The sequence below is a fragment of the Budorcas taxicolor genome, chromosome 4, assembly GCF_023091745.1.
Source record: "Budorcas taxicolor isolate Tak-1 chromosome 4, Takin1.1, whole genome shotgun sequence".
NCBI classification, from domain to species: domain Eukaryota; kingdom Metazoa; phylum Chordata; class Mammalia; order Artiodactyla; family Bovidae; genus Budorcas; species Budorcas taxicolor.
The window spans coordinates 97,678,442-97,705,583 of NC_068913.1; the positions used below are offsets into that span (position 1 = coordinate 97,678,442).

A 27,142-nucleotide genomic window follows, 5' to 3' on the forward strand; every position below is an offset into this window, starting at 1 on the left:
TTCCCAACCCAGGGATCGCACTCATGTCTCCTGCCTGCATCTCCTGCATAGGAGACAGATTCTTTACTGCTAAGCCACCAGGGAAGCCCATATGTCCTTTTGGCACAGATTAATTTTTGATAACAATCTCACCTTATATTTGTAAACTGCTTTCAGGCTTTCAAGGCACTTTCACCTACACAATGGGAAAAACTTGCCTTGCCTCTCTCTCCCCACGGAGGCCATGCAACTGAGTGGGAGCAAATCTTGTGGAAGAAGCATTTGGGTCTCTGAGGAGGCCCTATTTTATTTGTTATGGAATCTGGCTTTGGTAGAAAGAAGACCAGAGTTGTGGGGACAGCTGTAGACCCTGCACTTAATAGAAAAGAAGGAAATTCCTCAGAAGAGCATCCATCATGGGAGGCCTTTGTGAGAAGTTATATGACACCACTTCCCCAGGAAGACAAGGCCCCAGATGCTCAAATTGTCTCCTTCCTTTGGTTTCTCCCCTTTACCCTGCCTTCTGTGAGGCCTCATCAATCCAGCGATCTTGCATCCTCCCTAGCAGCTCCTGTGATGAGAAAGATGGCTCCTTTGCCTTCTTGGGACCTGGTGAGCACCATGCTCCTGGCCTGAGCAGCCTCTAGCTTGAGAGAGTAGCAACTCTTGAGCGGGCCCTGTTTGCTGCATAGCCCTCAGGCTTCCTTCACTCATGGTGGATGGCAGGAAGTGGACAACAGGAAGTGGATGGCAGGAAGTAGACAGCAGGAAGTAGATGGCAGGAAGTGGATGGCAGGAAGTGGACGGTAGGAAGTGGCCATGTCTGCTTTGGATACTGCTGCCTCCACTCCAGATTCATTACATCCTTTCATCAAGAGTCTGCTTTGCTGGACTTGCACCCAACAAACATTCTAAAGTTAAAAGCAGTCCCTCCCCCTCCTAAGTTCTGGGTGTGTGGCTTCCAGGTGGGGACGGTTGATCCTGAACAATATCTATCTACCAGCCTTGACATGGTCTCTCTCCCCCATAGGTCAGCCCATTCCCAAGCACCAGAAGTGCACAGTTCTGTACACACCCACCCAGTGAGCTCTTGCCATGTTCTAAACTAAGGCACAAGCTTTTGAAACTCAACTTCCAGCATGAAGATAAAGGTTCTTGTAATAGTTCCTCCTCTTGGTCCTGCTAGGCCAGGGCTCTCCGCCCACCCATATTGCAGATGAGGACTTTGACAAGCCATGGCTCTCACAGACGAATAAAAGGCATGGTGAGTACTACCTGGTGACCGTAGAAAACTCAGTTCTCCCTGGCAGACCCATGGTTGATCAGCTCAATTACTTGAGGCTAGGGACAAGGGGGTCTTCCTTCCCTGGCACTATCTTCTCTCCCACTGGTTCTATAACTGAGCCTTTGACTCCATCAGTCTGTGGGATCTTCCTGGTGGTAGACTCCGCCCAACACAGACACAAATGGCCACTCCAACTTAGGGACCAGTGCTGGGGACACACTCGCCTGGTACCCTCTACCCTGAGGATCTCACAGATGCTCCCTCCTTGTCCCAGAAACATACACAGAGACAGCTCCAAAGGGAAGAGGAGAATGTGCTCGGCCAGTCTCTCCCTCTGGGCAGAGAGGGAGAGACTTTCTTTCTCCCGGCTGCCAAGCTCCGGGCACAGGGCCAAACACATCCTGCCAAGAGCCAACCAAGAGGAGAGGTGAGGAGGGGGGTGGGGAATCAGTAAGAACTGAGGTGAGTGAATTTCCTGATTTTGAGTCTTTGGGCATCAGAATTTGGGGGGAGGGGTGGTGAGGCAGTGGGAGGGAATGAAAATTCCCTGTGGATTTTAGAAAATAGCACAGATGCCCATCTGCCTTGGATGGCTTAGATGAAGCCAGCTTAGAGGCCAGATGGATGCATTAGGGGCCTCTGGAGGTTGTCTCCCCTCTATGTTGCCATGAATTTCCAGACTCAACCATGTACACACCTAAACACCTTTCCTTCCATGCCCAGGATCAACAAACAGACACATACCATTTCCTCACCAGTATTATCTTCATAATCAGTAATAATAGTGGCCAGTACTTCCTGGGAGGTACTATGGACCAGGCAGTGCAATAAAGGCTTCTATATGCATCCTCTCCTTTTATTCTTACAATGAGGCAGGCACTATTATTTATCTCCATTTTATAGGCAAAGAAACTAAGGCACAGAAAGGTTAAGCAACTAGACCAAGGTTACACAGAACTCAGTGCAACCAGGACCCAAACTCAGGCAGATGTGATACTGATCCATGATGCCAACTACCTCTCTTCAGCCCTGGCCTCTTTGGAGCCTGGGGCTCCCCACTAGGATTTCCCCAGGTCACTGAGTGACATTCAGGCAAGCTGTAACTGGATCTAAGTTCAGCTGGCCCTAAGTGGCAAGCCCTTGTTTATATAGGCTATGCGATCTATTCATGGAACATTCAAATAAAATGTCACCCTGCTCCATGGTAGGCTGTCATATCTCATTTTTCTCTATCCTTCCTCCATCACTGACCCAGATCCCTCCTGCTTTTGGTAGTCAGCAAAAATTAGAGGCACAGCACAGAGGCAAAGGGAAAGGCCTGGGGGCACAGAGAAGGTGGTGGCAAGACCTTGGGCCACGCGGATTCAGACTAAATCCTCTTCGCTGCAGACATGACACCTCCACTGCCACCCCTCCACTGCTCAAAAGATCCCAGAGGCAGTCAGATCGCCAGCAGACTGTGGTCCCCTCTCTGCTTATTTCTCACTAAGGGGCCATGAAGAAGCAGCCCCTGGGCTCCTGGGGGCCATGCATACCTGCTCTGTGCACCCTGGCACCACTGGTGTTTAGGAGGGGCTTCTGACCAGTCACAGGACAGCCTCCTGGGTGGGCTGCTTACTCACCTAGGTCCATGTCTGCAGCTTTGGGCCGGTGGGAGCAGGGCACGTTCTTGAAGATGGCATCCAGAATCTTCTCCTTGACCTGAGTAATGGTGTCGCAGTTGAGGATCTTCACTGGGACCTCGGGACTGTTGGCGTTGTCGGGATTGACACAGCTCAGGACCTGGTGGAGTGGAGAGAGGAGGTGCTTGGGGAGGGCAGCCTGGAGGGCCCAGGGATCGCCAGCAGCAGCCCGAGGTCCTCTCCTGAAGGGCTCGCATCTCTGTGGGTTAGACTGGAGTAGGGTAGGGTGACCCCAGCTAAGCCTTCTTCCCTTCCTGTCCCCACAAGCAATAGGAAGGTACCACGGCTTCAGCGTCACTGCAGGAGTAGGAGCTGCATATATTTAATTCCTCGCCACAAAAGACTCCATTAAAAGCCTGATTTATCAAAGGGAGCGATGTCCAAGCAGGAGGAGGCAGCGAGGGGCAATGTGTCTGAGGATGGACGCTACTTCACGCCCTACTGTCTCACACACATGCAGTAGGCACCATCTCCATGCACACCCAGACCCTCACCCACCCCTGAGACCCCTGCCCCATCCCTGTGTGTCAGTCTGTCTTTCTCGTCAGTCTGTCTCTCACACTCTAATGGGAAGCTGGCTCCTTTCTCCAAAGATTTCATATGCTTTGATTTTTGTGTGGGTTCCAGGCTGATTGGAGGTTGGAGAATCTGTAAGAAGCTTAGTGTGATCTTTAAAAAATAAAAAGACGCCCTCTAAAAACTGCAGGTTCAGGCCACCCACAAGCCCGTCCTGGCTCCGAACCTGAAACCTGGTGTTGTGGGAGGAGGCCACTCTGGCCCAGGACTTCAAGTTCTCTTTTTGGAACTAGTCGGGTAAGCCAAGACTCTGCCTAAATCACCAAGCTATACTTTTTCCTTTAAAATGTTCTGGACCATTTCTAACAGCTTTGCATCTTTTGCTATTCTCAGCGTGAGCTCTCTCTACATGGTGAGACTGTGGAATCCTTTTTGGGGGGGGTGGAGTGTGGGGGGAGAACCAGAGCTGGTGGGGCTGGGTGCTCTGGGTCCCAGGTGCTGGTAAGTGGCCCTGCCATTCCGGGCTCCTGCACCCTCTGCCTGACCCTGCGACCTGCGCCTTTTGTGAGTTTCCATCTCAGAACTTTCACTGCATATCCCCCCGGCCCAACCCGCAACCATTTCCCAACTGCATGTCTGGTTCACAGATTCAGACAACGGCCTTCCACCCCCCACCCGCCTCCTGCTCCATGTGGCGTCAATCAGAGCCCTGGCCCCTGGACGCCTGCCTTTCATTAGCGACCAGACTGCTGTGAGCTCAAACCAGAACATGCTTATTCCATTAAGAAGAAGAAAACCTCCTAAATCTATAAAACCAAACTCTCACCCTCAAAATGTCTTAAATTGAAAACAATGGTGGAAGGAACTCTGGACCACGCACTCCTTCTGCGTGCGCTCTCCAAACCATTCCCTTGCAAGAGCCTTCTTGGGCACCCGCTCCGGGCCCCCTCAGTGGTCAAGCACAGCCTGTCCATCTGTGCTGCTCTGTGCTGTCCTGGGCTCCTGTGCTCTGGGCCACTTGGGAGGAAGGAAGTTGATCTCCCCAGGCAGCATCACAGCTTTATCTGGGCTGCGAGACCACGAGGCAGAGGCTGCCACCTGAGTTTGTGTCTCCCTCCCAACCCCATCTCAACATTTCTGCTTGCCCCTGGAGTTCATGGTGGCCCCACGGGAACAGCTTTGTGGAGTGTCAGGGCACCTGGAGAGGCAGTAGTGGTCCCACCAAGGGACAGGGCTCCCAGTCACAGGCCAAGCCCCAGCTCCCCCGGAAGTTCCTTTCCCCACGTCCATGCCTCTGGGCTATTTCAGAGCAAACTGCCTGGGGTTTGTTCTGCTAGGTCATTGGTTCTCAAACATTGTTGTGACTACGATCACTAAAATGGTTATAAAGCGTTAGGTGCTCAGTTGTGTCTGACTCTTTACGACCCCGTGGGCTGTAGCCCACCAGGCTCCTCTATCTATGGAATTCTCCATGCCAGATACTGGAGTGGGTAGCTGTTCCCTTCTCCAGGAGATCTGCCCAACCCAGGGATCAAACCCGGGTCTCCTGCATTGCCGGCAGATTCTTTACCATCTGACCCACCAGGGAAGCCCCCATTACTAAAGGGTTGGGTTAAAATGCAGATTCTGATTTGGGAGGTGGAGGACTGGGCCTAAAACTCTGCTTTCCGGCAGGCTCCCAGGTAAGAACCTAGCACTCTAGCAGGCTCCCAGCGAGGCTCTTGGGCACTTCCAGCAGCAGGGTCCTAGGCATGCTAGTCTAAGTTCAATCTGATTCCTCACTCAGCACAGAGGAGGTGCATCTGACTGTCAGGTGACGCTTGCCGAGCCTCTCAGCACCTGTCTCACTCCCGCCCAGCACAAGGTTACCATCAGTTGGGCCACAGTGCCCTGGGCTCCTCCAGTCATGCTGAATTCTAGGATGTCCTGGACTTTATTTGACCCCTTCATCTCGATTCTCAGGTCAGCCCTGTCTGCCGCTAACACACTTTCTTCCTGACCCCTCCTCACCAATGACCAGGCTGCTCCCCCTTCCATGGGAGGGAGTTTCCTCTCACAGGCCTGAGGGTGGCTATTAAATCTCCCAGCAGCCATTTTTTTCTCCAGGCAAGACAGTTGCAATTTCCTTCCCCTTCCCTCACGGTGCCTCTTCCCCAAGTCTTTCTACCTCAGTGGATACGCTTCCCTGACCCACTCCAATTTCCTCACAGTCTCTTGAAATCAAGTCATCTGCAACCGAGCTGGTTGTGCTAATAGTTTGGCCTCTGGCATAAAGCATGCTGCAATTTGGGGACACAGTGTTATTACAACTCATTGTGTTGGCTTCAATATTGGGGAACCGTTGATGAGATGGAAAAGAAAGGGAGCTGAGAGGGAGAAACCAGGCAGGAGACATTTCAACAGTAGTTTTTTTAGCTCTTTAAGAAATCCATTCAGGTCTCTATTTTTGGAAGTTTTTTTCTCTTTTCCCTTTCCCATGTTAATCAGAGACTCTGACTCTCCCCTGGAGCAGACCACGACAGCAAGGAAGCTGGGCCCTCACTCAGACATGGATGCCTCGAAGCCTTGTCAACTGAGCCAGTCCTGGCAGATCCACTGAGATGCCTGTTGGGATCTCCAGGGCCCTCCAAGGATGGAGTGGGACAGGTGCATCATGGTCGCATCACTGCCAGCCAGCAGGACCAGCTGTGTTCAGAGTGGCCGGGAGATCTCCCCAGCTGGCCTCGGGGTCTGGGATTCATCCTCGGCTCAGGGCTTCTGCCCAGTTCTGCCTTGCCTCAGGCTGTTGTGTATCTCATCTCCTGATAAGTGCATTTTAAACTTGTCTATTCTCTGTCCTTCTTTATGGTCCAAGTGGATGTGAGAGTTGGACCATAAAGAAGGCTGAGCACTAAAGAATTGATGTTTTCGAATTGTGGTGCTGGAGAAGACTCTTGAGAGTCCCTTGAACAACTAGGTGATAAAACCAGTCAATCCTAAAGGAAATCAACCCTGAATACTCATTGGAAGAACTGATGCTGAAGCTCCAAAACTTTGGCCACCTGAAGGGAAGAACTGACTCACTGGAAAAGACCCTGATGCTGGGAAAGATTGAGTGCAAGAGAAGGGGGTGACAGAGGATAAGATGGTTGGATGGCATCACTGACTCAATTTGACATGAATTTGAGCAAACTCTGGGATATAGTGAAGGGCAGGGAAGCCTGGCCTATTGCAGTCCATGGGGTCACAAAGGACGGTACACAAGTTAGTGACTGAACAACATTCTCTGTCCATTTCTGTCTCTTCCACCTTCATTCTTGTGCTCCCTCCATGTACCACCCTCCACAGCTATCTTTTATCTCATTTTCTCACTCTGGGCTTCCCTTGTGGCTCAGCTGGTAAAGAATCTGCCTGCAATGTGGGAGACCTGGGTTCGATCTCTGGGTTGGGAAGATCCCCTGGAGAAGGGAAAGGCTACCCACTCCAGTGTTCTGACCTGGAGAATTCCAAGGACTGTATAAGTCCATGGGGTCGCAAAGAGTCGGACAGGACTGAGCGACTTTCACTCACTTCTTCTACCTTCTTTCCTCTTTCCTGGAGGGAGATCAGAGCTCTCTCCCAGAAAAGCCCAAGAGTGAGCTCCCTAGCCTGGAAAGAGAGTGGGCACTGGCAGACAGTCATGGGGGGAAGAGGAGCAGGACTCACATAAGCCAGCAGTGGGGAGCCTTGACCCTGGGCTCAGGGCTTTGTACACCTGATCACACTCCATCTTCTAGACAGCTCTGGGAGGTAAATAGTGCCATTATCCCTGTTTTATTATTATCCTATTTTTTCAGCTAAAAACCCCAAAGTCAGATTTATTTTTAAGAGTCACACCCCAAATCTCCCAGCTGGTCAGAAGGAATCGGGGCTCCAATCCAGGTCTGCCTGGTTCCAAACCATGTGCTCCTAAGTGCTGAGCTTTGTGGGGATAACTGTTTTTAGCAGGAAAGGGAGTGTAAACTTGACTTAGCGTGGAAACAGGTATCCACCTGTTCCCCGGACACACACCTTACACAGATCAGCCTAGCATCCTATCCTTCAGCCTGAGTCACGCAAGTGTGGGCTTCGGGACCACGAGCAACCATTTCTGGCTTCCCCTCCTTCATACGCTACCTGCTACCTATTTGGAACTGATCTGCAAAGCATGGGTTCTCCACCGAGAGAACTGTTGAGAAAGCGTCATTCCTTGGGCTCACACTCAGCCAGCTCTTGGCAACGGGTTACCACCTTACAATCCAGGGTACCAGCCTGGAAGTACATTGGTCTCTGGCTGTCGCTCAGCTATGTCTGAGACCCTGGTCCCCTGGTGTGTTGGGATGAGGAAGTCGGGGTGGTGCCATGCACAGGGGGAAGGCCAGGCTGGCCCTGTGCAGTGGGGAGGTGGCTTGTCAGCATTCCCAGCATCCCCTGGGCTGGGCAGGGGCTGCACAGGACCAGGGCGGGACCAGAGTCATGGGGAGGAGCCGGGAGGCTGGCTTACCAGGGTCTTGTAGTCGATCTGCTGGCGGATGAGCTTGTCCTCACTCAGAGAGTAGCGGGCCTCACCCGTGATGGCATCGATGGGCCCCTTCTCCATCTGCTGCTTGATAGCGCAGAACAGCGAGAAGAGGGGCTCCCCGGCGCACTCCTGCACATGGAGGAGAGCCGTGCTGGGAGGACCCCACATGTGCGGAGCCTGGCCTCCCATGGCCTCTGTCTCTCCAAGGGGCTGCTTTCCACTTCCCTGTCTTGATTCTCTTCTGCTCCCCTTCTTGCTCTTTCCCACTTCTGTTCTAGAGCCCTCTCTTCATGTTTCTGGCCCTACGCCCCTGTCTTTCCCTTTCCCAGTCCCCCCTGTACCCTGCTTTCTCTGCTGCCCCATCAAGGGACAGAGGTCAGTCCTCAGTGGGATGAATTCCTTACAAGTCAGTAATTGGAGGCCAAGCAGCTCTTCTGCCTCCCAGTCACATCTGCAGTTTAACTGCCGCCACACGTGATTCTGTACCTGCCCAGGGCCCTCATCAGCATAAGTCAGTCCAAAGCTAGGGCCAGGGCAGGAGGAGAGCAAGAGGAAAAGAAGGGGTGAACTGTCTTCAGCTTGAAATGGGAACGCAAGGGTCTTCTTAGAGCTCATCTACCCTCACCTGGGAGAAAGTGGGGACCATTCCTCTCAAGCCAGTCCTGACTGTGGGGCTCTGTCTCCTGAGATGGTCAGGAGCCTGTTCTCTGAGGGAAACACCATTTCTCAGTGGGATTCTAGCAGCCAGGCCGTATGAACTTGGGAGCTTGCAGGTTGGTGCCCAGGCTGGTGGGGAAGCTGAGGCAGGCTCAGAGATCCCTTCCCGCATCCAGTCATACCTTGAGGAACTTGTAGAGGAGGAAAGTGAACCAGTTGGTCAACATCTTCTCAGCCACCGATTCGGTCCTGGCAGCAGTCGCGGAGGGAGCCAACAGAGCAAGACAAAGACAGAGGCAGCTGGTCAGACCTCAAGGGCAGGAGGGCAGGACGAGTCTACCTGGATCTTGCTGCTTAAGGCTTTCAGAAATCTTCAGACAGTAAGGGATAGCTGGAAGCCCCAGTACTTTGGCCACCTGATGCAAAGAGCCGACTCACTGGAAAAGACTCGGATGCTTGGAATGATTGAAAGTGGGAGGTGAAGGGGGCAATGGGATGAGATGGTTGGATGGTGTCATCAGCTCAATGAACATGAGTTTGAGCAAATTCCTGGAGACAGTGAAAGACAGGGAAGCCTGGTGTGCTATAGTCTATATGATGGCAAAGTCGGACATGACTGAGCAACTGAACAACAAGAAGGGATACCTGAGTTCCACGGACTCCTAGACACATCGTGATGATCAGGGTAATTAGTCAGATAAGCTTTGCCTACCAAGCTGGGAGAGAACTTTCTGGGTGTAGGCTCCTCAGTGAGCTCCTGTGAGAATATGCTCGAGCATCATGTCCAACTGTCCAAGAGCACTTTCTGTGTTGTCCAATCTGGTAGCCACCAGCCATAGAGGACTTGAAATGGGGAGAGGTGGGATTTTTTATTTTATTTACTTTAACTTAGATTTAAAAAGTCACATGGCTCATAGCTATCACACTGACAAACATCTTAGAGAAATTTATAAGATAGGTGTGTTCCACAGAGTAAGAAAAGATAAAAGAACCCCTGAGATACTCATTTGGCTGGGGATGGAAAAAGGTGACAGGGGGCATGGGTCATGGAAGAAGGCCAGATAGACTAGACTGAGACCATCCCTTAAGCTAAAGGCTCCCAGAGTAAGTAGTAACAGGGAGCTGAAATCTTAGCTCATTCCAATAGATATTCAAATTGTCCTATTTAAGAGGCTTCCATGTACTTTGGAACTTCTCCTGGGAGCCTTTCTAGAGTTTTATTAGCAATGATAGTGATTTCATTCTTGAGTCTAATTTGCATCTTTCATGCTACTACCCAAACCATTTTTTTTTTTTTTTTCAGTTTGGGAAGTGAGAACATCACAGCTGCATGACCAACTAAAGGACACTTTTGGTTGCATTCACTTAAGAGAAAAACTACATTCAAACTTGCAGTAAGAGTGTGACCAGTTCCAGAGAGAAAGCGATTCCATCAGGTTTGTCTGGATAGAGTTGAAAGTTGCAGTTGCCAGAAGATACTAACACCTCAACTCTCAAGGCGGTTGGACAGCTGCCAGCACTAAATGAAGCTGAGAAGAAGGAAAACTGTTGAAAGGAGGAGAGCAACCAAGGACAAGAAGAAGAAAAGGAGACGCAGGAAAGCAGGAAGGAGAGAGGGCATCTGGGAGAGAGCCAGTGGAAGACAAGCGCAGGAGACACACGGATCCAGAGCGAGACCTCGCTGGCAAGTTGTTGGTGGGAGTTCTGGTGGGCAAGGGCAACCCTAGAATTATGCTGGTGGGTGGCTGCGTGGTGAAAGTAAAACAAAAAGCAAAATAATCTACCTTGCTGCTTCTAAAGCTGTATGATTATGCCTATATGGAGCAACCTTTTGGAGCTATGCCTGGCAAATGCCCACTGTACCAAGAAAAAGCCAGAAGTAAACACTTCACAAAGCCAAGACTACCCACTGGACTGAGCGGGAAGCCCTGCCTCCCGCTCAGAGACCAAGGATGGAAGGCAGGGGCCAGGCAGAGGCAGGCGATAAGTGAGGTGGTCCAGGCAGAGGGCTGGACATCATAGCTTGATACGGGGCAGAGGTAGGGGCAGGTTCCAACTTCATCTATGCAAAGGCTAAAGGCAATGGAACAATAGTCTGGAGGAGAAATGGTCTTCAAGTGCATGGACAGTTTGAATGGAAGCCCCTGGTGCCTCAGTGGCAAAGAATCTGCCTGCCAATGCAGGAGACAGGGGGTCGATCCCTGGGTCAGGAAGATCCCTTGGAGAAAGAAAGGCAACCCACTCCAATATTCTTGCCTGGGAAAGTTCATGGACAGAGGAGCCTGGTGGGCTACAGTCCATGGGGTCACAAAAGATTTGGACACCACTTAGCGACTGAACAACAGCAACAGACAGAGGCAGAGGGTCTCTGGTTCCTCAAGCAAAGCCATGGTATGTGGTTATGTCTGCACACATGCCCATGCAGATTCCAAACAGTGTCAAGGATGAGGCATCCCACGGTTTTGGGAGGTGGACCTGGAACTCGCAGAACCCACAGCAGATGCCAGGAAATACCTGCTGTGTTGCATCAGGCCAAGTTGCCACTAAAGACCTTGAACTCAAACACTGACTGGACCAGTGCTTCTAGAATTTTAATGCACATTCAGATCCCCTAGGTTCCTCACTAAAGTGCTGATTCTGATCTGGTAGGTGTGGGGTGACCTGAGGGTCTGCATTTCCACCAAGCTCTGGGTCAATCTTCTGTTGCTGGTCCTGGACAGCAGTGAGAGTTACAAGGGGCTGAAGTCTGCCATCTTGAAATGGTGAGGTGGGTGCCCAGAGAGGCCCTGGGGTATCTCCCCTAATTCAAGTTCAGTCATGGAAAATCCCATGGGTGGAGGAGCCTGGATGGGGTCACTAAGAGTCGGACACGACTGAGCGACTTCACTGTCACTTTTCACTTTCATGCATTGGAGAAGGAAATGGCAACCCACTCCAGTGTTCTTGGCTGGAGAATCCCAGGGACAGGGCAGCTTAGTGGGTTGCTGTCTATGGGGTCGCATAGAGTTGGACATGACTGAAGCAACTTAGCAGCAGCAGCAGCAGCATGGAAAAGGTGAGGGGGTGGAAAAATGACTTCTGAAGAATCCATAAGAGAAAAATTCTGGTAGAGAGGCTCAATCAGGGGAGTGTAAGGGCAGAGGGAGGAGAATGGAAAGTCAGTAGAGGGGCAGAAGAAAAACCGTGGGACAAGATGAGCTTGGTTAAGTCACAGGCAACACAAGGGGCAAGTTCTTCTAAGAGCGCATGGGTCCACCCCAGCCTCTGGCCAGGTCAGTGCCGGACCCTGGGGGACTTGGCTGCTCCTGGGAGATCCGCCCGGGCCTCCCAAGGGCAGAAGGGCCAGGCTGGTGCACTGGTCTGGATGGGGCCCCCGGGGCCACGATCCTACCTCCTGAGCAGCAGCTTGGGGTGGTTCTTGCTCTCCAGGTTCTTGTCGATGAGGTCGGCCAGCAGCTGCTTCAGCACGTCGGTGGCATACTCCAGTTTGCTCTGCAGCACCGTCATGATGAGCGAGGCCACGTTGCCGCGATCGCGCATGGAAAAGCTGCGCTGAGACTCCAGCGTGCGGATGAAGGACAGCAGGAACACCTTGTTGTTGATGAGCTGAGCGAAGAGCTTCAGGCCTTTCTCCACGCGCTCCTGCCGGTAGCCCGGGACCTGAAGGGGAGACCCAAGGGTGCGGGAGTCTTGATTGCCTCCCACAACGGGGTGAGGCAGGCCGAGCCCCAGGGATGCCCCAAGGGGTTGGCTGTGCCCAGTGTGGAACCTCCCAACCTCCCATTCACTCACGACAGGGCACATGGCTGATGCCACCAAGTCCTTATCTAGAGCCAGGCACTATACTAGGTGCCTACCTAACCCGTGTCACAGCCCACGAGCCAGGTCACTGTCTACAGAGACAGGGAGAACGTCATCGTTAGTCCGGAGTTGAGGAGGGGGCCCCTCGCCCACAGAGACCACCATCATAGCCCCAGGTGACTCCAGGTCATGCCAGGTGACTCCAGGGTGTGGGGGCTTCTGATCCCCGCCCCCTGGCTGGGGGATCACCGAACCTGGGCCTTCGGATGACCCAGTGCTGACCCATCTCTGATGCTGGTGTTCCTGCTGACAGATCAGTGGCCTCAGAGTCAGGACTTCAGGGCTCCACAGGCACTCTAACACCCCCATGCCATGGAAGCTTGGGCAAGTCCCTTTACTTCTCTGGGGCCCAAGTTCATTCACTTGCAAAAAGGGGAAGCTTAAGCCGGAGAGCCTCTCAGGCACTGCCTAACTCTAGCATTTGTCGTCTTCCTAGGAATTCCTTCTGAGACCTTGCTCCATGCTGGGGAGGAGGAGGAAGAGGGTTTTATCTTCCTGCCTGCATCTTCTGTCCATTTGGGAGATCCGTGCAAGGGTGTCCCATCCACTCAGCAAACACGAGCTAGCAACTGAGCCAGGCATGGGAGTGGGAGCTCGGAGCCGCATGAGGTCAGGCACGCTGGTACCATGCATCATGCCCCAAATCAGAAATGGCCAGAGGTCGGGCAACAGTAAGACACCCCGAGGAACTGTCGTACATTTACCCAAGGATGTGCTTCAGGGCGGCAGGGATGAAGGGCCTATTGCCACTCACAGCAACAGGAATGACTCTTGTAAACATACTGAGAGAAAAAAGTCAGGTGGAAAAGAGAGCAGACTGTGTAATACCATTTAAACCCAGATTTAAATAAAACAATTAAAATTCTTCAGTAATGGAAGAAAAAGGGTTTTCTGGGCAGTGGCTGCGCCTGGAAAGGGCTCAGGGGAACTTTTGGAGACTGTAAAGTTCTGCTTCTCAGTCTGTGCGCTGCTTGACGGCTGTGTTCACTTGGGGAAAATGCGCTGAGCTGTGTTCTGATAATTTGTGCATTGCTCTGTCCATATGTGTGTGTGTGTGTGTCAGTCGCTCAGTCGTGTCCGACTCTTTGCAACCCCATGGACTGTAGCCCACTAGGCTCCTTTGCCCGTGGAATTCTCCGGGCAAGAATACTGGAATGGGTAGCCATTCTCTTCTCCAGGGGATCTTCCAGACCCAGGGATCGAACCCGGGTCTCTCGCATTGCAGGCAGATTCTTTACTGTCTGAGCCACCGGGGAAGCTTTCTGTCTCTATGCTTCCATGAAAATAGAAAGTTCATTTAAGAAATGAAGCATAGCTGCTTCTCTGGAAGGAAGCACTGGGGGCAGGGGGCACCTGTTGGAGGTGCCTTTGAAGCCTGTGTAGAAGGATATGTCCCCTACCCCTGGGGGTGGGGAGGGTAGATGTGCCAGGTCCTTGGGAAGGAGTGTTGTGTAAGGAGCAGTAAAGGACACAGTTTCAGTATCCGTCGAGCTAGCATTAACTCCATCACAGCCACTTATGAACTGCAGAACCCTTAGGAGATTCAGTTCCTTTATCAGTGACAAGGAGGTACCACAGGTAATATGTATACAGATCTTCTCTATGCCAAGCACGGTTCCTCATACTGTAGAAATACTGACCATGTAATCCACACAACAGCCTACGAGGCAGAGCCCCATGAGGATAAGGAACTTTCCAAGATCCCAAGACAGAAACGTGTCAGAGCTGGGCCATGAAGTGGGCAGCGGCACGGTGTCCTTCCCCTTCCCGGGGCTTCTGAAAGTGCTGAACAAGGGATGTGGAAACCCTTGGCATGACCGCAGTCTGGTTATTGAGTGCATGCTGCTTCCCTCTAGAGATTTTAAACTGGACGGAGGTGGCCAGAGAAACCCTGTTGCCAAGGTCCACAAAGCTGGCAGATGCAGAGCTGCGAAGTTCCTGCCGCTCATTTATGGTGCTGCCCTGGTTCTGGGCTCAGGGCTTGGTGCTGGCTGAAGCAGAGTCCAGTCAGACCCAGGCCTTGCCCTCCAATCGTCAGCCAGGAGTCATGCAGTCCCTTCGGTGGGGGAACCCCTGACCCCTGAACTCTGCAGAGAAGCACGGGCACAGAACTCCTGTTGCCTGGCATCAGAAGCTCACACAGGTCAGGAGCAGGTGGGTTTCCAAATTGGGTCTATTTGCATTTCCTTTGCCACTGTGCTGATACATGGAGGGCTGGTAGCTCTCCGGTCAGTTCAGGAGAGATGGGAACTCGCCAGAGCCAGGGCGGTGCTGGCTAAGGCCCTCTGGAATTCATCCTGGCTCTCAGCATAGCCCCTCCTGGCAATCCTCCCGTTTCCCAAGGTCTCCAACCTCAGTTTAGCTCTGGCCTGGCTCTTTGAGTCCCACACTCCACAGGGGCTCTTGAGGGAAGGGCAAGGGGGACACAGCCACCTAGCTGTGCTGTCAGGCAGGGCCACAGTCTGTCCACTGTCTGTCTGTCTCCTGCTGACCCCCGCCCCAAGACAGCCCCTCCCACACATGTGCGCATGTCGGACCCCTCAGAACAACATCTCTCTAATTTGTCCTGATAATGAGAGATAACGCCGTTTCTCAGGCTCCTGCATTGTGCAAAGGACAGTCCTGGCCCATTGCACACATCGGTCAAACAAAGCCCTCTCATAACCTTGCGAGGGTGAGTCGCGACCCCCTGATAGCCGCCTCTCAGGGAAGCCACTGTGGGTTTCTCAAGGCCAGGCAGCTGGTGGAGGGCAGGGCTGCATTGCCAAACCCCAGCTTCTCTGGCTACTAGTCCCTGACCATCCTCTGATCCTTGGCCAGTGTATCGTACCCCTGGGCCTGGGGGGTGGTGACTGACAGCCAGCTCCAAGTACCCCCATGCTGGGCCTCCTGGAGCTCAGGTGCCATCGGAGGAGGACAGGGGCGCCAAGCACAGGGGAGGAGGGGGAGGAGGCGGGGGAATGGCTCTGGACTCCCTGCCCTGGCTGCATGCTCCTTCCAGGCAGCAGGGCCAGGGCCCTGGGCAGGAAGATTCATCAAAATGACCTGCAGAGAAAGAGCATCCCCGTAGCAGCCAGCATATGGAATCAGAGATACTAACAGACTCGTACACGGAGGAAGGCTCTGTCACCTCTGGGCTCTTCTGCCTCATCTATAAAATGAGAATATGAGTGCCTATGTCATAATGTTTTATGAACATTAAATAAGATAATGTATGTAAAGTGCTTGGCACACACAGAACGCACTTAAACAGCAGCAGTTTTATTACCTGCCCCTCCTCCCTTGGCTGTTTTCACTGATCCAACGTACCTAATGCATTGGCACAGTGTCCAGGGGCAGAAAGCAGGCATTTTCTCCCCAATTTTATGAAGAGCAGAAGGAAGTGAAGTATCTTGGTGAAAAGTATCCAGAACAATTCCCCTCTGTAACGTGCCGCCCCCACCTCCTAAGCAAATGGCATGCTGAAACAAGAGTTTCTTTATTCACCAGATGGTTCGATAATTTAGTTGAAGTCTGTAAGAATAAAACTGGATAGTAAATTTTAATTGTAACCCAATAGGTTAGAGTTTAGGAGGCAAGGATAGATGGAAAACAAGGTGTGCGATTACTGTTTGCTCTGTGTCTTTAAAGGATTGCTGTGTAACCAGTGTCTGGGCAGCCCCTTATCCGAACGCCTGGACTGCACTCCGATTGTCATAAAAGACAGGGCCTGGTGGCCTGGCCTCCGGGATGGCCTGAAGCCAGAGGACCCCATCTTCTTCACAAGCACCGACCATTCATGCCCATCCCAGCACCTGAGAAGGTGGAAACCCTGCTTTAGGTTAGTCGGTGGCTTCCCTGGGAATGTTTCCAAACCTGGAAAACCAACAGGGAGAAACTAATCCAGAAGCAGGGAGATGCTGGAAGCAAATGAGAAAAGAGGGATCCGTATGAGATCTCTGGACAATGCATAGGAGGCTGGGTCTCACATAGCCCCAGGCTAACATGGAGCGGTAAAAGGCAATTTCTGTCTGCAAGAAATCAATGAATGAGTTTAATGGAAATGAGAAACTCCTGTGTTCTACATATAGAACCCAAAAGATGGAAGCAGGGGCTTCAACTGATATTCGTACCCTCATTTTCATAGCCGCATTATTCACACTAGCCCAAGTATCCACTGACAGAAGAATGGATAAACATAATGTGGTTTTTACACACAACAGGCTATTATTCAGCCTTGAAAGGAAAGAAATTCTATCACATGGTACAACACGGGTGAACCTTGACAACATTTTACTAAGTGAAAAAACTAGTCACAGAAGGACAAATACTCTATGATCCCAACTGTACGAGATATGGGCTTCCCTGATAGCTCAGTTGGTAAAGAATCTGCCTGCCAAGCAGGAGACCCCAGTTTGATTCCTGGGTAGGGGAGATCCAATGGAGAAGGGATAGGCTACCCACTCCAGTATTCTTGGGCTTCCCTTATGGCTCAGCTGGTGAAGAATCCACCTGCAACGCGGGAGACCTGGGTTCGATCCCTGGGTTGGGAAGATCCCCTGCAGAAGGGAAAGGCTATACCCACTCCAGTATTCTGGCTTGGAGAATTCCATGGACTGTATAGTCCATGCGTGGAGAAGGCAATGGCAACCCACTCTGGTACTCTTGCCTGGGAAATCCCATGGATGGAGGAGCCTGGTAGGCTGCAGTCCATGGGGTCCCTAGGAGTCGGACATGACTGAGCGACTTCGCTTTCACTTTTTACTTTCATGCATTGGAGAAGGAAATGACAACCCACTCCAGTGTTCTTGCCTGGAGAATTCCAGGGACGGGGGAGCCTGGTGGGCTGCCGTCTCTGGGGTCGCACAGAGTCGGACACAACTGAAGTGACTTAGCAGCAGCAGCAGCAGCATAGTCCATGCGGTCACAAAGAGTGAGACACAATTGAGCAACTTTCACTTTCATATGAGGTATTCAGAGTAGTCAAGTTCATAGAGACACAAAGTAGAAGGGCGGCTGCCAGAGACTGGGAGAGGGGGATGGGGAGTAGTTTTCAATGCGTACAGAGATTTAGGCGGGGAAGATGAAACAGTTCTGGAGATGGATGGTGATGATGGTTGCACAATCATGTGAGTGAACTTTATGCTACTGAATTGTACACTTAAAAATGGTTGAAATGGTAAATTTTATGTTACATATATATTGCCAGAAGTTGTGACCTGCCTGATTCAGAGCCCATGCCTGACAATTAGCCATCTCCTGGTCTCCGCCTTGGGTAGATCAGTGAAGCTGGCTGTTAACTCCTTCCTGAACAGGAGGGTAGGACCAGAAAGTCTCCCCTCATGATAAAGGCAAGGGCAAGACAGAAGCCTCAGGTTGGAGGGGAGATTTTAAGGTGCCCCATGAGGAGAAAGGCTATGGCAGGACATGAGGTGACTTGTAACGGGGGGCCAGAGGAACGGTCTCAGGCATAGATGGGGTATCCACCCAGAGAGCATCCAGGGAGTCACATAGGCTGGTCAGGTCATCAGCAGAATCCAGCAGCCCTGATTCTCAGAGGCTTTATTCTGCAGCCCTCCATGGACTGAGTTCAGTCCACAGCCCCTGACAGATGGGTGTGTGTGGGGCGAGGTGGGGGGGGGGGGGGGCGCGTCAGGGACTACTGGTTGTGCAGCCCAGGATGTGCCCTCCTGTGCGTCCAGCCTGTAGGTTGGGTGGTGTCCCCATGAAGTGAAGTACAGTTCAGTGCTCTGGACTGTACTGAACAAGGACTCCTGAAGCTTTCTGGGCAGAGGAAGGAGTCTGCTGCCATTCATTCTGCAGCCCCAGAAGCCTCTGTTTAGGGGGTGCCCCTCTGCAGGGGGACAAGGCAGGAAGGGCCAGGGCAGTGCACAGTGGGGGAGGGAGCTGGCTCCATGCTTGGCGACCTGGGGTGGGTGTGAGGGGGCCCAGAGTTTCTGTCTGCTGAGCCCAGCTTGCTGGGTAGGGCTAGTGGACTGTGCACCTTGCTGAGGATTAAGGCTAGGACTTGCACACCAGCTTCTCTCAGAAAACTAGCTCTCAAGGAAAGGCGTGAGGAAGTGCTGCTGGGTAAGGATGCCACCAGCTTTCAGCAAAGGGCTGGGTACAGTTCAAAAAGGCAATGGGAGGGGATCATTAGGATTCCGGTCCTGAGCAAACAGGGCTGCTACGGACAGTGAGGCAGGCTGTGCACTGCACAATTCCAGGAAGTGCTGCATATGATCAGTGCTCTCTGGAGCAGTGCCGTGTTCGATTGCACCACCACCCACAACATCCTGTCGGGGGATGAGCCCTGAAACTCCCCTCCACCACCTGGAGCAGCCCTTCGGCATGTACTGCTCTTGGGTGATTCCAGCACCAAGCCAGGCCTGACAATCCAAACATCTCCAGAGGGACTTCCTTGGTGGTCCAGTGGTTAAGACTTTGCCTTCCAATGCAGGGGATGCGGGTGTGATCCCTGGTTGGGGAGCTAAGATCTCACCTGCTTCACGGCCAAAAAAACAAAACATAAAACAGAAGCAATGTTGTAACAAATTCAATAATGATTTTAACAATGGTCCACATCAAAAATCTTAAAACAACAAAACAAAATATTTACGGAGGTGCAAGGGCAGGTGGGAAAGACATGAGATAGGATCAAATGAGGAATAAGATCATACACAGCATGTGGCATGCTTTATAATCTGGGCCATAGGACCGGTCAGGAAAGCAGTGTGGAGTGAGTAAGCATCCGTAAGAAAACACCTTGTGTGGAAGAAGGCTGTGCCCCAGCCCTGCTCCAAAGTATTCAGGCTGCCCTCCAGGGATGCTGCTTAGAAGTGGTCTCAGCAAATCTAACTTAAAAGTTAAATGCTTAAGGGAAATCTACTTGGAATTTCAAGCTAGTGAAAAAGAAATAACTTTATATATGCATCTGAGTTGAATTCTTATTTTGAGGGGTATGGGCATGTTCAAACACAACTTCCCTTCCTAGGACTGCCATTTCTACCCTATTTCAAACAGACATACATTCATCTAGTCAAATCATTCAGCAGTTCCTGCAGGCCTACTATGTGCTGAGCACTCTTGCTGGAAGACACAATAGATAAATAAGGTATGCAAGACAAAGATGTGAAAGGTATGGAAGACAAAGTTAAATAAGGTATGCACAGTCCACACAAAAGTCACACACACACACACACACACACACACTGACACACACACACTCCTACACACACACGCTCCTGTGCTTCATTCCACAATCAAGTCAGAGAAACACGTGGGCCCTGAGCACTGGGGACTTGTGTTTCCTGAAGGGGACACAGCTTCTGTGGCTCCTTGGAGAACCCATGCAGACATTCCCACGGGGGTCAGCACCTGCTTAACCGTGCAATTCAAGTGACAGGTCTGTTTCTAGGTTATGGACAATATAAACACGGAATTAGTTTTATCTTGCATGCCGCTCTGGCTGACGATTTTGATCCATCCAAAGAAGTCTCCAGAGCCATAAACCATGACATGGACATAGTCTCTCAGAAGCCAAGTGCGCAGCCTCGTCCTGAAGAATATAGACTCTGGAGTTTACCTGTGGACTCAAGTCCCAGCCCCACTCCCTCCCCACTGTGTGATCTTGGTTTCATCACCTGTGAAATGGGTGTGCCTGCTTCTGAGGGCTCCTGGGAGGTTACATCAATGTGTATGTGTAAAGTACTGAAAACCGGTCCAGGATATTAGTCAGCAGTCAACTCAGGGCAATTATTCCTTAGGATTACTACTTTGCCCTGGTTTCCTCATTTATATGTTTCACTTTTCTCTGGTGTTTATCTTTATAAGTCATTCCAAATCCCTTTCAGAACAAAGCATAATATGAATATATGCATAAGCCAGACACCACACTAGACAGTAAGTGGGATAAAATGTTCACAGGATGAGGTCCCTGCTGGTACAAAGGCAGTTACGTTCTTATCACTCACGTTCCCACCTCCCTCCTGAGCACGGCAGTTATCTTTTCCACATTTATTTATTGAGCACCAACTAAGTGGTGAAGTCTCTTATACTGTGGTTTCTTAAACAAGGGTTCACAAACCCCCTACATTGTTGGCAAGTTTTCCTGCTTCTGTGTACACGGACAATTTTTGTCAGGGAGAGAAGGTCTTTGGCTTCCATCTAATTCTCAGGGGATCCACAGTCCCTTAAGACCCAAAGCCCTACTCTCACCTCTGCTCTGAGATCCCTTTCGTCCCAAGGGACAGACGGGCACCACAAGGTCTTGTCCCCTCCCTAGCCTCAGCTGACCCTCCTCTGAAAGCAGTGGCTGGACTTGGTCAACAGTGTCTCTCTCTGCACTGACACTGTGAAGGGAAAGGACTCAACCACGGCGACTGCTTCTCACCTCGAGGTCCCGGAGGACAGGGTGGTCTTCGATTCCCGGGAACAGCACCCGCATGGTGTAGGTTCTGTAGTCCAGGAAGGGAATCCCGGCTCCGTCAAGGTCACTGGTCAACTCGTGGATGTCCGTCTGCAGCTCGGCAAAGGCTGGCACAGAGACAAGCTCGTGAGACTGCTGCGTGGGGCCAGCTCAAGAGCTGCTCTGCCTCGCAACACTCAGAACCCTCTCCCAGGCCCCTGAGACCTGCACGATGGACCACAGTAGTGTAGGAATAAGGAGGGGCTGTTTAATGTAGCCAAGGTGAACAATATAGGAACGAGGGAAAGATGCACAACGAAGAAGTTTGTCTTGGGTCACATCCCTTCAAAACATGACTGGGGGCCAGAAGGTCCACAGATCTGCACTGTTGCTGGAGCCACGAGGGCCTCCCACTCTGAAGACAAGGGCTTTGGCTCTTGCAGAATACATGGAGGGGTCCGGGGGTGTGGAAGGACATGGGGAGTGAGGGAGAGGTTCCAGTGATAGTCTGGTCTGGATTCTGCGCTTTACAGTGGATTTCCTTTTAGGAGTTAGGAATGACTTCTTCCAAAGTCCCAGTTCTTGGCCTCGCAGATTACCCAAGCCATCAGATCACCAAATGGGGCCAGATGAAGGCTCTGCCCAACTGATACATCCCTCCTGGATAAACACACAGGGCCTCACTTTGTCTTTTCTTGCTCAAGGTGATGCTACCCGGTTGTCAGTCGTAATCTTCAGATGGGAACCACTGTCTGTGGGGACAGCCCAGACCTCTAGACAGTTCTGAGCTGCAAGACTAACCCCCATGGCCCCTTGAGAAAGTTCCGTACATGGACCCATTATTACACAGCTGTGTGATCACCCTCTGTCCTGGGTACAGCCCTCCTCCCCAGGAGGCTGTCAGAGGTAATGTGCTTGGTCCTTCCTGCCTCCATCTTCTCCCTCAGCACGTGCAAATGCACTCATACACACATGCATGCAAACATGTGTGTGCTCATGCACACACATGCACACACACACACCCCCCCCCCCAAACCAAGCTGGATTAAAATACACGTGCAAAGAACAGACGGTGGACGTTGATTCGGCAATGCTTCTTTCTGTTTATACAGACAAAAGTATGAAAAAAATGCTTTGTGAGCTCAGAAGGAATTCACAAGCCCAGTGTGGGTCCAGGGCCCTTGAAATGCCAGTCCTGTGCCCAGTGGGCTCTGCTGATGACATGATCATAACACAGCTGCCCAGGCACTGTCAGTGGGCCCCACTGGTCCCCAGAAGTGCTGACTTCCTGCCTGTGACCCTGGAGCTCAGAGCCTTGAGGATACCAATGCTTCTTGCTTGACAAAACAACAGGGAGGTCCCAGGACCCCTCAGAAGCTACTGTAGACCCCTTCAATGTTGCTCTCTCTCTGTACCCCTGGTCACACTGACACGGGGAGCAGGGAGACCCTTGCCAAGAAAAGTGATTCAGAAGGCAGAGCAACCCTAACACAACTGAATGGAACCTGCACCAATACATGTGAGCTTACACCAACGTGTGTGAAAGGGGAGTCAGTAAGCCTTTCTGGGAAGTACTGTCACCAAAAGCCCTGATGAGCACACATGTGTGTGCCGAGTGAGGAACACACGTGTGTGTGTCTGTCTGTGGAAATGTGTGTGTGCATGGGCGTGAGTGTAAAGGTGTGTGAGGGCATGAGTGACCACCTGAGCACCGAGTGTCTGTACATGTGTGTGCACACACATATGTGTGTTTATACAACCGAAGGTCAGGTCACAATGAGGGCCCAGGCCCGGCCTCTTCTGAGTCTGTGTGTGGGTGATGGCCTGGCTCATTGTCAAGTGTTCGGGAGGCTGCCTTCCCTGGACCCAGTTTGCCCTTTCAGTGTTTAAGAGCCGGCTCTGGGCATGCCTGAAAATACCTTTAAGGCCAATCCTATGTGTCCTTTGCTCTATCACCTCCTCCCACCAACGAGAGATAGCGCTCTCCTGAGCCGGAGGCCACTGTGTGACCGCTAATTCCTCCTTCTTCAGAATGTTTTCCAAAAGGAACTCAGCTTCACACTCTCCTTGTGCCCCCCTCCCAGTTGGGGGGCTCAGCTGGCAGGAGGAGAAGGAGGCGGTTGGCTTTTTATAGGTCTGCAGTTTTCCTTCAAGTCACCGAGTGCCTCCAATATTCAAAGCCTCACGCCTGGCACACATAAAAGAGATTCTAATCACTACACCTAATTAGAGGGAAGAGTACATTGCAGAGAAAAAAATTAAGCAGCATAAATATAATAAAAGGCGGTAATTAACAGTCCCACAAGGCGGATGCTGTGTTGACAGCTGAGGATGTGGAGAGAGGATGGAAGGGGTCTGCTTCCCCATCTGAGAGCCGTGGCCTCCCTGGTGGGGATGCCGGAGCCCCGGGTACAGGCTGAGCACTCCAGGTAGAAAGCTCCACAAAGAAGCAGCCTAGACCCTTGCGGGGTGACTCACGAATGATATCCTGGGGGTGACGAGAGTCTGACTCCTAAATTTCCTTCTTGGATTTAGTGTGGCTGATTGCACTTCATGGTGGTGTTGGTAATTTTTTTAAAAAATATAAGCTGTGAAATACTCTTTCCTCTAAATCTCAGATCAGCCCTCCAGCCTTACGTTCCTTCTGAAGGAAGAGCGCTCAAGATTGCTTGAGTGTGTCATGGCAAGACACCCACGGGTCTCCCTGAGAAGAGAGTGCCAAAGCCATCCCAGCCAGGATCCTGGGCTGGAGACGGCTCTGGCGCTAGTGTGAGTCGCTCAGCCGAGTCCGACTCTTTGCGACCCCATGAACTGTAACCCGCCAGGCTCCTTTGTCCGTGGAATTCTTCAAGCAGGAATACTGGAGTGGGTAGCCATTCCCTTCTCCACGGAATCGAACCTGGGTTTCCTGCATTGCAGGCAGGTTCTGTACTGTCTGAGCCACCAAGGAAGCCTAGAAATGGCTCTAGTGGGGTTTGAAATGATCCCTACCTGGCTTGAGGTCCTGGAGGCAGGAGACCCAGGCCTAGCACTGCCCACTGCTGCCGGTGTGTGAGATGTACACACACACATACGCGCACACACGCCCGACTCCCCACCACTCCATACCTTCCTTGCACTCCAGGGCCACGCGGGACTCCAGGTTGTCCATCTGCATTTGCAGCCGCTTCAGAGTCAGGTCACTCTCGCGGGACTTGCGCTTGTAGGCGATGAGCACGGCCACGATGAAGATGATAAGGAGGCCGCCGGCCACAGCGATGCTGACAATGGCGGGCAGGCTGAGCGGGCTGTCCGGGGCTATGTACACCATCCCTGGGGAGTACTCCATGCCACCGACTCGGGCCTGGCGGAGACACGCAGGGGGAGAGGGAGCTGGGTGTGGGGACAGAGCATCCTAGGGAACAGATCCAAGCCACCGGTGAGCTGGGCACCAGGGCCGGATGAGGGGAATGGCTCCAGGGAGGAGGATTATCACTGGCCGTGAAAGCAGACGAGTGGCCATCAGGGGCAGAGGGAGGATGGATGGCTCAGCTTTCCCCCAGAACTGGAAAAGCCACACGTTATTTTATTCGGGAGCAAACATGGCCATCTTCATGAGGAAATGGCATTCAACTGGAATCTAAAAAAATCCTGCTGCTGCTGCTAAGTCGCTTCAGTCGGGTCCGATTCTGTGCGACCCCATAGATGGCAGCCCACCCGGCTCTTGCATCCCTGGGATTCTCTAGGCAAGAATACTACATGACCTCAAAGACTGGCTCCCCGAAGACTCATCCCATCCTGAGGACTGATGACTCAGGCACAGGGCGTGATGTTATGTCCAGCCTGGGTCAACAACACTCCTCCCGGGGAAGCACCTCTTGCTTCTAACAAGTGACTTGGCGTGCATATCTGCTCAGTCGTGTCTGACTCTTTGCAACCCCATGGACTGTAGCCCACCAGACTCCTCTGTCCATGGGATTCTCCAGGCAAGAATACTGGAGTGGGTTGCCATTCCCTTTTCCAGGGGACCTTCCTGACCCCAGGGATTGAACTCATGCCTTTTATGTCTCCTGGATTGGCAGGTGGGTCCCTTACCACTGAGTCACCTGGGAAACCCGACAGGTGGCTGAGCACATCACTGGATGCTGTTTGGCATTGCCCTTACTGTAGCACCAGCCAGTATGGAAAGAATGACAATACAGAAGAAAGAAATTTGAAGTGAGATGGGGAGAAGAAACTGGGGTGTGTGGGCGAGCCAGGAGGAACGTTCAAGAAAGCCAGAATCCCCTCGGAAAGCCCCGATGGCCCAGGATGGAGCGGGACCACTCCTCCCACAGCATCCCTGGTGCCCGCCCGTCCGGGGTGGGTCCTGCCAGCCTCACCATCACTTTGTGCCTGCCGATGAGGTTGGGGGACTCGCAGAGCAGCTGCACATCCGACACCGTGACGGCGCACGGCTTCTCCCCAACCAGCACGGTGTAGTTCAGCTTCACGTTGCCCCCAGCCACAGGTGGGATCAGATTCCTGCCCTGCACGGAGAGGAGCGCCTGAGTTCCCACTCCAGAGCCAGGAGCACAGATATTGGCTGGTCACCGCGTCCTCCCACCCCGAGGCCCCATCCTTCTGGGGAGCTGGTGGAGAGGCCACCTTCCCTAGTTAAGTTCAAAAAATTCGTAACACCTATACTACCACACTACAATTCCCCTTTCCTCAGTGGGAATCAATAATCAAGGTACTCTTTTCAGCTTCTCCCAAAGGCAGCCTCAGAATCCTTCTCAACACAGAGCTGTAGTCAGTCACTACCAGTTGATTCAAATTGTCATATGAGTTAAAATTAATTTATTATCCATGCTGCAAAGAAGCCATAGAAGGTGGTTTGCAAAGAGCTTTGCAAGAGGAAGCAGTATGAGTCTTTGACCTCCCAAGTCCTGGACTCAGGCCAAAGCTGGGAGTCAGATGGGCAGCATGGATCCGGCTGCCCTGACTAGGCTTTTGTGACCCACACAGAGAGTGCGCATCTTAGTACAGACTCACAGGGAGCGTTTACCATAGTCTGGGCTGTAACACAACCTCTGCTAGCTAGTGACACCACCATGAGATCTGGCAAAAGGCCATGACTCCTGGCCTTTTCCTGGGACATGGAAAGCCTCCCCTGGCATACTTCCTACCTCCCCCATCAATCTACCTTCAGGATGATGGGTGTGCCAGGCTTGAGCTCCAGGATTCCCGAGGGGCTGAAGGCCTCAAACACAGGGTTGGGGTAGTAGGTGAAGTTGGTCATGTTGAGGATTAGCAGGGACTGGACATTGTCCAGGATGAAGCCAAACTCCTCGGGCCTCTCTGTCAGGTCGGACTGGTGGTCGGGCCCCAGAGCGAGGGCCGGAGCCTGGCAGGTCATCTCAGTGGCGTTCAGAACCTCGCAGAGCTGGGGAGGAGCCAGAGAAGGAGGTTTATGTCTCGGGTCTCCACACACCCACAGCCCCAGCCACCCAGCGGGCCTCCCTCCGTGGTGCTGTACAGCGTGGTGTTGACATGGGACTGTTATAGATGGGTCCCAATCGCCTGGCCTGGACATTCAAGGACAAGCTCTGCAGCTGGCCCCTACCTCTGCTCTGCCCACAGCAGCTGTGGCAGGCACTAGGCTGTCTCTAAGCTAAGGAGTGGCACAGGAGATCAGAGAAGGAAGGAAGAAGGATCTGAAACCTCAGAAACCCAGGAGCAGTGGCTCCTCCACGCCTCTAGCCAGGGTGTGGGAGTGGCCTCATGCCTGTTCCCCCATCCCACTGTCCCAGTGTCCAGGGGCGTTGCACACGATGAGTCATCAGTGTATGAGATGAGCCTGCCTGAGCCCCCAGAGAGCCCCACACCCTCTAGGGCAGCCCCATCCGAGCCCTCTAGCCCGGGTCTCACATTGATGTGCTCCTTCCCTCCATGCTTGGCCCGGATCTGGGGGTTCTGTATGAGGTCCAGGTGAGTCCCCCACACAGCGATGGGTGTGTTTCCACTGACCGGGGAGAAAGAAGAAGGCGTGTAAAGACAGGGACGGGAATAGCAATGACTCTTGAGCACAAAGATGATGATGACGGCCAATCAGGCTGAGCTCTGGCACTGAAGATAATGATTACCGGGGGGCATGATGACGTTCATGGGGACAAGATGACAAGTGACTGTATAATAATAAGGATGAGCTCTCAGCAGCCAAGGGGAAGACAGTGATGACCAGATGTCCGCAGCCGTCCTGTGCTGAGCTCATTCAGAGTATGGACACCCCATGGAGG

The 27,142-nt window shown here is 52.3% G+C and overlaps 1 protein-coding gene across 1 annotated transcript in view; it reads right to left on the reverse strand.

Annotated features, from left to right (window-relative positions):
* The window catches only part of PLXNA4 (plexin A4), a 413,701-nt gene that overhangs the window by 30,561 nt on the left and 355,998 nt on the right, over positions 1-27,142 (reverse strand). Inside the window, exons 16-24 of the mRNA XM_052638484.1 lie at positions 26,775-26,868; positions 26,050-26,289; positions 25,247-25,393; positions 23,994-24,228; positions 20,871-21,013; positions 12,030-12,298; positions 8,821-8,887; positions 7,964-8,110; positions 2,887-3,046 (exon numbers count right to left, since the gene is read on the reverse strand). Coding sequence (XP_052494444.1) covers positions 2,887-3,046; positions 7,964-8,110; positions 8,821-8,887; positions 12,030-12,298; positions 20,871-21,013; positions 23,994-24,228; positions 25,247-25,393; positions 26,050-26,289; positions 26,775-26,868 — 1,502 coding nt within the window. The remainder of the gene's footprint in view (positions 1-2,886; positions 3,047-7,963; positions 8,111-8,820; positions 8,888-12,029; positions 12,299-20,870; positions 21,014-23,993; positions 24,229-25,246; positions 25,394-26,049; positions 26,290-26,774; positions 26,869-27,142) is intronic.